At 41.5% G+C, this 12,329-nt stretch overlaps 1 protein-coding gene across 1 annotated transcript in view; it reads left to right on the top strand.

Moving 5' to 3' along the window:
- The window catches only part of prmt3 (protein arginine methyltransferase 3), a 97,306-nt gene extending 85,361 nt beyond the window's left edge, over positions 1 to 11,945 (top strand). Inside the window, 1 exon segment of the mRNA NM_001140336.1 lies at positions 11,534 to 11,945. Within this exon segment, the coding sequence (NP_001133808.1) occupies positions 11,534 to 11,643 (110 nt within the window). The 3' untranslated portion in view covers positions 11,644 to 11,945.
- The last annotated feature ends 384 nt before the right edge of the window (positions 11,946 to 12,329 follow it).

Raw genomic sequence — 12,329 nt, 5'->3', positions numbered from 1 at the left:
GAGAGCACCAGTAAGTGTAATGGACTAAGATGGCGCATTTCTGTGACTGTGTATGGTTAACGTTAGTGGAATGTTGTTGATCGAGGTCTCTGTGAAAGGACCAGCTCTATTTCTCCTTTGATTTCAACACATGATCAATTCTCCCTCAGTCTCTGGCTACTTCACTAGATTGCTAGAGGCACTAGACTAGGGCCTTCTCGAGCCCTGAGGGAACTCCATGGAGAAAATACAGTGGTGGATAATGTCTCACTAATCAAATGAACAGTACCGCAACATTGAGGTTTGGGACTTGTCAATTGTTCCGTACTTTCAAGAAAGTGTGTGTGTTTGTGAACATTGTTTTAGTGTTAATGATCAGATTAGGCATAATCTGTTTAGACTCTTATATGATGTCATCATGTGTTTCTCAATCCAGTCTTCAGGGACAACCAGCCATTTCACATAGCCTATTGATCTATTCTACTAGCACACCTTGTGTTCATTATGCACCATACGGAAAGAAAACAAACTGAAACAGGGATGGACTACCTGAAGAAGTGCTCATTCCCCTTTCTGTTGCGTACCCTAATAAGCACGACTCTGATTCAAGTTGTGTTTCTGTGTATGAGCATTTTTTAGCATTTCTGTGTGTATTTCTCGGCAGAAAAGTAGAGTTTTCCTCCCAATTTTCCGCCAAGTTTCTTTTCTTTTATTCAATCATTTAATCCCAAACTCGTTTTAGTTACCCTGCAGGGGTTGCATTTTGTCAGAGGACTATTGCAGTCAAGCAATTACTCTTTTGGCCTTTTTTAAACCCTGCATTCCAAGCTATGGGTTGTGTCCCAAATGGCACCCTGTTCTCTATATCCCTCAAACTCAACTCTCGACCTCAAAGCCAGTTCCACTGCTTTTTATTATTGTTCCCCTCTAATCAGGGATTGATTTAGACAGTGGGTGCAATTAATTATCAGGTAGAACAGAAAACCAGCAGGCTCCGGACCTCGTAGGATAAAAATTGAATACCCCTTGCCCTATATAGTGCACTATTTTTGACCAAAACCCTATGGGCCCTGGTCAAAAGTGGTGCACTAAAAAGGGAATAGGGTGCCATTTGGGACATAGACTTAGACTTACTGTAGCATACCCCTGCATAGCCTGCCTTCCCATTCTGGCTCCCCTCAAGCGTTGAGCAAGGCTGGGTTCCATTTCAGCCCCTTGCCCCTTTTCCCAGCCCTTTGTCATTCATCTGAAAGAAATGGGTCATGTTCAGTATCTGCACATTTTTGTCAGGTTGATGTTTGTCATGAATCTTGCCCTGGCAGCAGAACTGAACAATTTCTCCTAGATAGGCCAGCTGCAAAGTCAAAATTGTCTTTTGTAAAAATTAATGAAAACAATGTGCTGTGGGATTATTTAAGATACTCTTTGAAGAGGTAGGGTTTCAGATAGTATCTTCCTTCTATTTTCAGAACTGAGGCAGGATTTATTTTTATGTAAAAAACAAACATAGATCTCAGCTTCTTTATCAAGTTTTCGTTGTGTGTTTCAAAAGACAACTTGTCATCAATCCACATACAAGTACTTATAGTGAGAAACTTGCTCCATTTGGAGTGCAAGTCCTCAGGTTCAACATTACGAGACTTAGACAAGAGAATAAACGTGGTTTTATTTGCATTTAACACTAATTTACGATCAGTAAGTGATTTTTGGATGAGTCAAAATCATGCTGAAGGTCACGAATGGCCTGCTGCACTGAAGAGGCACAGGAATAAATAACTGTGTCTTCTGTATAGAGATGAATGTTACAGGTGTTTACAGTATTTCCAATGTCATTTATATACAACGTGAACAACAATGGACACAAAATTGAACCCTGGGGTACCCCTTTAAGTTCTTCAAGAAATTCAGATTTAACCCCGTCTTCTGAAACCACAAACAGGCATCAGTGCCAAGACCTAACACAGACAACTTACTTAATAAGATAGAATGATCGACTGTATATAAAGCATTTGACAAATCTATAAATAGGGCAGCACAATTCATCTTAGCATACAAAGTGTTGACAATATAATTTGCAACTGATGTGGTTGCAGTAATAGTACTGGTTATAACCCTGATTGATGTACATTCCAAATACAGATAAAAAAATGACGAAGTTGCACATTCCCAACGATTCAAGAAAGCCTTGATATGGGACGATAGTTGTCAAGATCACAACAATCACCTCCCTTATGTAGTGACAGCACATAAGCTAGTTTCCACACTTTAGGACTATTTCCTGATAACAATGTTAAATTATGGGTTATTTATTGAACCAACAATGAGGGATGCTGCACACTTGAGCAGAGAACTTGGAAAGGTTGAACACCAGGCGGGCTGCGGCATTCTGGATAAGTTGAAGGGGTTTTATGGCACAAGCGGTGAGCCCAGCCAACAGCAAGTTGCATTAGTCTAGACAGTGAAATAAATGCCAACCTGCTCATTTGTGGGTTTTTTTGTTGTTGTTTTTTTCTACTGTGTGTTCTGGATAGAACCCAGCTCATTGGGTTTGTGACAGAGAAGAGGAGAAATATAATGATTTTCACGTAGACAAGGAATAGATTCACATTCACTTTGCGTGAGTCCCAAATTGCACCCTATTCCCTATATCGTGCTTTTGACCAGGACACATAGGGCTCTAGTCAAAAGTAGTGCACTATTTAGGGAATAGGGTGCCATTAGGGACGCTACCATTGACTGAGGAATCAGTATTGTCTTCAGACAGCCCTCATCTGCATGGTTGTCTTTAATTAAAAGTGCCTGCCCAGGCGATGTTTATTTATTTGCTAAATATCCTGTTCCTACAGCTTGCTCCCAGCCCAGTGTACCCATATAGAGGGGGTGATGGATAGGTTTTGGAGCCTCCCCAAAAAGAGTCCACACATTTAATTTGGCCCCTGAGTCGTGAGTCTGCGTCGGGATACTGTGAAGTTAAAATTAACTCAGTCTTAATAATGTGAACTTACGATGAAAACGCTGACTTTGATGCATGGTTGTTTTTTTCCTGCATTTTTTCGTTCACATTTATACCTATTTCAGACAACAAAAAAATGCTATGTTACCTGTAAAAATAAATAAACCAATGTTTATATGACCTTTCAAGATTTACCATTTTTTTGCATGTATACCGACCTTTTATAGATCCCAGTGCGTAGCCAGCACCAGTGAGGGATGGGAGCTAAGAATTTCTGCCTCAAACCACCAGAATTAATCAAAGCTAAATTGATAAATCTTTGCGGATGAAGTGTTAGTTCCACTATGTTACATCATGCTAAGGAGTTTTCTGCGTGAAGGAGGAGTATTTCTTAAGTTTGACCATGTGCTTGAAAACGAGCTTAAATTTGCCCATTCGCTTGCTAGCTCTAAGCCAGTCAATTCATATGAAACAAATCGGATGTTACCCAGCTAATGCACACACTGCTGAAGTGAACGCTTCCTCCATTAGCTAGCTAGCTACAGTAACATTTTATCCCAATTAATGAGTTTTCATGAAGAAACTGCATGCCTGTTCTGCCATGGGTCAGTGCAGTAGGCTACTGATGTCAGCTGTTGCTGAACTCTGAGAACAGACCCCCTTAATTTTGTGACAGCATGTCTACTACAACTTCCTCAGCCAGCTGTCAAACTAGTGTAAATTAGGGCTAGCCTGTCAAACTAGTGTAAATTAGGGCCATTCAAACAGGCTAGCTAAGTTTATATTTATATATATATACACACACACACACATTCGTGGCCAAAAGTTTTGAGAATGACACAAATATTAATTTCCACAAAGTTTGCTGCTGCAGTGTCTTTAGATATTTTTGTCAGATGTTACTATGGAATACTGAAGTATAATTACAAGCATTTCATACATGTCAAAGGCTTTTATTGACAATTACATGAAGTTGATGCAAAGGGTCTATATTTGCAGTGTTGACCCTTCTTTTTCAAGACCTCTGCAATCTGCCCTGGCATGCTGTCAATTAACTTCTGGGCCACCTCCTGACTGATGGCAGCCCATTTTTGCATAATCAGTGCTTGGAGTTTGTCAGAATTTGTGGGTTTTTGTTTGTCCGCCCGCCTCTTGAGAATTGACCACAAGTTCACAATGGGATTAAGGTCTGGGGAGTTTCCTGGCCATGGACCCAAAATATCGATGTTTTGTTCCCCGAGCCACTTAGTTATCACTTTTGCCTTATGGCAAGGTGCTCCATCATGCTGGAAAAGGCGTTGTTCGTCACCAAACTGTTCCTGGATGGTTGGGAGAAGTTGCTCTCGGAGGATGTGTTGGTACCATTCTTTATTCATGGCTGTGTTCTTAGGCAAAATTCAGAGTGAGCCCACTCCCTTGGCTGAGAAGCAACCCCCACACATGAATGGTCTCAGGATGCTTTACTGTTGGCATGACACAGGACTGATGGTAGCGCTCACCTTGTCTTCTCCAGACAAGCTTTTTCCCGGATGCCCCAAACAATCGGAAAGGGGATTCATCAGAGAAAATGACTTTACCCCAGTCCTCAGCAGTCCAATCCCTGTACCTTTTGCAGAATATCAGTCTGTCCCTGATGTTTTTCCTGGAGAGAAGTGGCTTCTTTGCTGCCCTTCTTGACACCAGGCCATCCTCCAAAAGTCTTCGCCTCACTGTGCGTGCAGATGCACTCACACCTGCCTGCTGCCATTCCTGAGAAAGCTCTGTACTGGTGGTGCCCCGATCCCGCAGCTGAATCAACTTTAGGAGACGGTCCTGGCACTTGCTGGACTTTCTTGGGCGCCCTGAAGCCTTCTTCACAACAATTGAACTGCTCTCCTTGAAGTTCTTCATGATCCGATAAATGGTTGATTTAGGTGCAATCTTACTGGCAGCAATATCCTTGCCTGTGAAGCCCTTTTTTGTGCAAAGCAATGATGACGGCACGTGTTTCCTTGCAGGTAACCATGGTTGACAGAGGAAGAACAATGATTCCAAGCTCCACCCTCCTTTTTGAAGCTTCCAGTCTGTTATTCGAACTCAATCAGCATGACAAAGTGATCTCCAGCCTTGTCCTCGTCAACACTCACACCTGTGTTAACGAGAGAATCACTGACATGATGTCAGCGGGTCCTTTTGTGGCATGGCTGAAATGCAGTGGAAATGTTTTTTGGGGATTCAGTTCATTTGCATGGCAAAGAGGGACTTTGCAATTCATCTATTCACTCTTCATAACATTCTGGAGTCAATGCAAATTGCCATCATACAACCTGAGGCACCAGAATTTGTGAAAATTAACACTTGTGTCATTCTCAAAGCTTTTGGCCACGACTGTATGTGTGTGTGTGTGTGTGTATATATATATATATATATATATATATATACTGCTCAAAAAAATAAAGGGAACACTTGAACAACACAATGTAACTCAAAGTCAATCACACTTCTGTGAAATCAAACTGTCCACTTAGGAAGCAACACTGATTGACAATACATTTCACATGCTGTTGTGCAAATGGAATAGACAACAGGTGGAAATTATAGGCAATTAGCAAGACACCCCCAATAAAGGAGTGGTTCTGCAGGTGGGGACCACAGACCACTTCTCAGTTCCTATGCTTCCTGGCTGATGTTTTGGTCACTTTTGAATGCTGGCGGTGCTTTCACTCTAGTGGTAGCATGAGACGGAGTCTACGACCCACACAAGTGGCTCAGGTAGTGCAGCTCATCCAGGATGGCACATCAATGCGAGCTGTGGCAAGAAGGTTTGCTGTGTCTGTCAGCGTGGTGTCCAGAGCATGGAGGCGCTACCAGGAGACAGGCCAGTACATCAGGAGACGTGGAGGAGGCCGTAGGAGGGCAACAACCCAGCAGCAGGACCACTACCTCTGCCTTTGTGCAAGGAGGAGCAGGAGAAGCACTGCCAGAGCCCTGCAAAATGACCTCCAGCAGGCCACAAATGTGCATGTGTCTGCTCAAACGGTCAGAAACCGACTCCATGAGGGTGGTATGAGAGCCCGACGTCCACAGGTGGGGGTTGTGCTTACAGCCCAACACCGTGCAGGACGTTTGGCATTTGCCAGAGAACACCAAGATTGGCAAATTCGCCACTGGCGCCCTGTGCTCTTCACAGATGAAAGCAGGTTCACACTGAGCACGTGACAGAGTCTGGAGACGCCGTGGAGAACGTTCTGCTGCCTGCAACATCCTCCAGCATGACCGGTTTGGCGGTGGGTCAGTCATTGTGTTGTGGCATTTCTATGGGGGGCCGCACAGCCCTCCATGTGCTCGCCAGAGGTAGCCTGACTGCCATTAGGTACCGAGATGAGATCCTCAGACCCCTTATGAGACCATATGCTGGTGCGGTTGGCCCTGGGTTCCTCCTAATGCAAGACAATGCTAGACCTCATGTGGCTGGAGTGTGTCAGCAGTTCCTGTAAGAGGAAGGCATTGATGCTATGGACTGGCCCGCCCGTTCCCCAGACCTGAATCCAATTGAGCACATCTGGGACATCATGTCTCGCTCCATCCACCAACGCCACGTTGCACCACAGACTGTCCAGGAGTTGGCGGATGCTTTAGTCCAGGTCTGGGAGGAGATCCCTCAGGAGACCATCCGCCACCTCATCAGGAGCATGCCCAGGCATTGTAGGGAGGTCATACACACTACTGAGCCTCATTTTGACTTGTTTTAAGGACATTACATCAAAGTTGGATCAGCCTCCAAATCCAGACCTCCATGGGTTGATAAATTGGATTTCCATTGATTATTTTTGTGGGATTTTGTTGTCAGCACATTCAACTATGTAAAGAAAAAAGTATTTAATGAGATTATTTATTTCATTCAGATCTAGGATGTGTTGTTTAAGTGTTCCCTTTATTTTTTTGAGCAGTATATATATATAATGTGTGTATGTATATATATGTGTGTATGTGTGTGTATGTATATATTTGTATGTATGTGTGTGTATGTATATATATATATATATGTGTGTAAATATGTGTATGTGTGTGTATATATGTGTATGTATGTGTGTGTGTGTGTGTGTGTGTGTATGTATTTATATATATATATATATATATATATATATATATATATATATATATATATATATATATATATATATATATATATATATATATATACACACACACACACACACACACACACACACACACACACACACACACACACACACACACACACACACACACACACACACACACACACACACACAGTACCAGTCAAAAGTTTGGACACACCTACTCATTCAAGGGTTTTCTTTATTTGTACTGTTTTCTACATTGTAGAATAATAGTGAAGACATCAAAACTGAAAATAACACATATGGAATCATGTAGTAACCAAAAAAGTGTCAAAGAAATCATAATATATTTTAGATTTTTAAAAGTAGCCACCCTTTGCTTTGATGAAAGCTTTACACACTGTTGGCATAGTTTTGATGTCTTCACTATTAAGTAGTAAAAATAGAAAATAAAAAATAAAGAAAAACCCTTGAATGAGTAGGTGTGTCCAATCTTTTGACTGGTTGTGTGTGTGTGTGTGTGTGTGTGTGTGTGTGTGTGTGTGTGTGTGTGTGTGTGTGTGTGTGTGTAAACGGCTGATTTTTAATGGAATATCTACGTAGGCGTACAGAGGCCCATTATAAGCAACCATCACTCCTATGTTCCAATGGCACGTTAGCTAATCCAAGTTTATAATTTTACAAGGCTAATTGATCCTTAGAAAACCCTTTTGCAATCATGTTAGCACAGCTGAAAACTGTTGTACGGATTAAAGAGGCAATAAAACTGGCCTTCTTTAGACTAGTTGAGTATCTGGAGCATCAGCATTTGTGGGTTCGATTGCAGGCTCAAAATGGCCAGAAACAAATAACTTTCTTCTGAAACTCATCAGTCTATTCTTGTTCTGAGAATTGAAGGCTATTCCATGCGAGAAATTGCCAAGAAATTGAAGATCTCGTACAACGCTGTGTACTACTCCCTTCAGCAAACTGGCTCTAACCAGAATAGAAAGAGGAGTGGGAGGCCCCAGTGCACAACTGAGCACGAGGACAAGTACATTAGAGTGTCTAGTTTGAGAAACAGATGCCTCACAAGTCCTCAACTGGCAGCTTCATTAAATAGTACCCGCAAATCACCATTATCAATGTCAACAGTGAAGCGGCGACTCTGGGATGCTGGCCTTCTAGGCAGAGTTGCAAAGAAAAAGCCTTATCTCAGACTGGCCAATAAAAAGAAAAGATTAAGATGGGCAAAATAACACAGACACTATACAGAGGAAGATTGGAAAAAAGTGTTATAGACAGACGAATCTACGTTTGAAGTGTTCGGATCACAAAGAACATTTGTGAGACGCAGAAAAAATGAAAAGATGCTGGAGGAATGCAATGTGATGGTCAGGGGGTGCTTTGGTGGTGGTCATGTGGGAGATTTATACAGGGTAAAGGGATCTTGAAGAAGGAATGCTATTACGCCATTTTGCAACTGCATGCCATACCTTGTGGACGGCGCTTAATTGGAGCCAATTTTCTCCTACAACAGGACAATGACCCAAAACACACCTCCAAACTATGCAATAACCTTTTAGGGAAGAAGCAGTCAGCTGGTATTTTGTCTATAATGGAGTGGCCAGCACAGTCACCGGGTCTCAACCCTATTGAGCTGTTGTGGGAGCAGCTTGACCGTAAGAAGTGCCCATCAAGCCAATCCAATTTGTGGGAGGTGCTTCAGGAAGCATGGGGTGAAATCTCTTCAAATTACCTCAACAAATTGACAAGTAGAATGCCAAAGGTCTGCAAGGCTGTAATTGCTGCAAATGGAGGTTTCTTTGACGAAAGCAAAGTTTGAAGGACACAATTATTATTTCAATGAAAAATCATTATTTATAGCCTTGTCAATGTCGTGACTATATTTCCTATTCAATTTGCAACTATTTTCATGTATGTTTTCATGAATGAAAAACACATTTCTAAGTGACCCCAAACTTTTGAACGGTAGTGTGTGTATATAAATGTGTATATATATATATATATACACGTGTGTGTGTGTGTGTGTGTGTGTGTGTGTGTGTGTGTGTGTGTGTGTGTGTGTGTGTGTGTGTGTGTGTGTGTGTGTGTGTGTGTGTGTGTGTGTGTGTGTGTGTGTGTGTGTGTGTGTGTGTATTAAAGTAATCCGCTGATTAGCCAGCTCAGCTAATGAGCCAATGTGACATCACCTTATATGAGGAATTAGCAAGCATTTTTGGAACATCCTGTTTGAGGTAGGGTTTTTTTAAGTGTTTTTTTCTCAAATGTATGTTTTGGCCACAAACACGAGTATAGGACTAGTCAACAACATTATTTGTGTATGAGTTAAAGGGATACTTCGGGATTTTGTCAAAGAGACCCTTCGCAGTCATTGTGCTAATGCTAGTTAGCATTGGCTCGCGAAACTACCTCTATCTTCCTTCATACTGGACAAGGAGACATAAAAATGGTATCCAAGACTTCATCTGACTCTGGGGAAGTTTTAGTTCTAAAAGTGAGATTTTCACTACATTATTACTTTAAGAAAATCCTCAATTACCTAAAATGTGTCATTAGTGTTACTGTCATTGGTGTTACTCCCCTACTGGTTGCAGTGGCTCAATGTTATAATACTGGTAACAATTATTTAAAGTCATTAAAGTCATATTAGTTGATTTAGGATGGGAAGAGTTAATTTCCAAAATGCCATGCCCAAATGCCACCACAATTCAAGAGCGACCCTGTTATTAATACACAGAGAAACTGATACACACACATATTCACTCTCATACACCCCGCCAAAAACACACACACACGTAGTAAAACACAAACCGATACACTATTAACTCTCATACCCACACACACTCTCTCCTCCGCTTCCTCTGCTCCAGTGTGTACATCACTCTGCTGTAATGGAGTGACAGCCTCGGAGCGTGGCGCCCAGAGACTTCGCTACGTTGACAGTGTCGCCACAGTGACAGTTCAGATGAGACCGTCATCGGCAGCAGCAGCTTCGCTCAGGAAAACGCCACCGTCAGCGTTTTTTTCCCCCCCCTCTCCATGTCCTCCTCTAACCTCCATCAATAGGGAACGCCTGGCATAGAGGAAGACTTGTTTGCCGATTGGGTAAACATTAATTTACCCCCGGCAGACACACGTGAAGTTAATCAAAGTGATTATATGTTGTAATTATCACCTTCTCCTCCTGGCCCCCCTGTATTGCCAACACGCTGTGGTGTGCAATCATACTGAAACACGTGAGGTTCGCCACACCATCTGGCTATGCACACACACACCCTCTCTCTTTCTCTGACGCACACTCACACACACTTTCTCTCACTCACACACAAGTGCTCTGTCTCTCTCATTCATAGGCACATACCAAAGCACATATACAGTGAGCTCCAAAAGTATAGGGACAGTGACACATTTGTTGCTTTGGCTCTCTGCTTCTGCACTTTGGATTTGAAATTATGCAATGACTATGTGGTTAAAGTGAAAACTTTTATTTGAGTTTGAACCATTACATAGTCCCCCCCCCCAAAAAAAAAGTATTGGGACAAATTCACTTGCGTATTAAAGTAGTAAAAGGTTAAGCATTTGGTCCCATATTCATAGCACACACTGACTACATCAAGCTTGTGACTCTACACATTTGTTGGATGCATTTGCTATTTGTTTTGGATGTGTTTCAGATAATAATCTAAGGTGCTCAATAGAAATGAATGGTAAATAATGTATTGTCAATTTGGAGTAAATTTGACTGTAAATAAGAATATAATATTTTTCTAAACACTTCTACATTAATGTGGATGCTACCATGATTACAGATAATCCTGAATGAATTGTGAATAATTATGAGTGAGACAGTTAGATGCACAAATATCATACCCCAAGATTTTTTTGGGGGGGTATGCTATTTGTGCATCTTTAACTTTATCACTAATCATTATTCTCACACATCATTGAGGATTATCCGTAATCATGGTAGCATCCACATTAATGTCGAAGTGCTGGAGCAAAAACAACTAAAAATGTGTCACTGTCCCAATACTTTTGGAGCTCACTGTATGTCCCTACACACATCCACTCTTCTACATGCATCAAATCCTCTCTCTTTCTCTCTCTCTCTCATACAGTCACTCACTCTCGCTCGCTCTCTCTCTCTCACACATACACAAACACATTGGCGCTTTGGAGTACCTGCATTTAATACATTTTACTCTGATCAATTAATGTATTTATTATGTATTGATTTTGAATTATTGGCCTGAGAGTATATTCAATCTGCTGATGTTGATGTGGCACTCCGGGACTGTAACTAAATAGCCCTACTCTCTACTGCCTAGGAGACGTTCTGCCTCTAGACTCAGTGTAGCGTATTACCATTAATGGTCGAGTTTAGGATTGGGGGAGAGGAAGCTGATCCTAGATCTGTTCCTAGGGGAACTTCACCCTGCAGCGCTCCAATACAGGTGAACAGAAGTCAAAGGTTGGTGCTCAGCCTCTCACTTTTATTGGTGGTTTTCCTCTTTAGGGGAGGAGCTTCAGGGACGGATCACCGTACGCAAAAACAAAAAGGACCCCCGCTCGCTGTTCATCACCTTTGACCTCCATGACATGAAGCAGACCTACAGCCTGCAGTGAGTTCACTGATCACATGACTATGATGACATCATCAATAGTGTGGCTGAACTGAAATACTCCCCAGACTTTGCCAAAACAATTAGTATTATTATGGTTTTTATTATGAAATGTTTAACTCTTATGGAATCAGAAACAACTTATCTTCATATGGAGCAGTAAATGTAGGGATTAATATAAAAAAATGAAAAGGTAGACTGACAGAGTAGTGAGACAAGGAGAGTATGAAGTGTGCTTGAACAACAAGCTGTGGAGTTCACTGCATTTTAATGCCATACCTGTTAATAAAGACATTCCCTCATACAGAATTTGAGTTGATTTCTTGGCAAGCGCCATTTCTCAAAAATGTTTCTACTGGCTGTAGAAACGTTTTTCAGTTTTGCACAGGGTCAACACTTTCCTGTGACATTCTCATTTTGTCCTGATACACAAAGTTAGGCTGGATAAAACATACATTTTTTAAAAAATTTTAAGGCAGTCAATCGGTTAATGGTCAAATCTGGTAAAAATGGGAATAATGGAAATAGTAATAGATTTAGGTCAAATATCCTGAAATGATCAACAAAACTGAGTGGATTATCAAACATAAGCACTTAGACTATGGAATGGATACATTAATAGTTACTTTTCATACAGTTTTATGCATTAAGACATGCAAATATACAGAAAAGTTTAACATTCTGATGTTT

This window comes from Salmo salar, chromosome 26 (assembly GCF_965601325.2).
Source record: "Salmo salar chromosome 26, fSalSal1, whole genome shotgun sequence".
Taxonomy (NCBI): Eukaryota; Metazoa; Chordata; class Actinopteri; order Salmoniformes; family Salmonidae; genus Salmo; species Salmo salar.
This window is presented reverse-complemented; position numbering and strand designations above follow the sequence as displayed.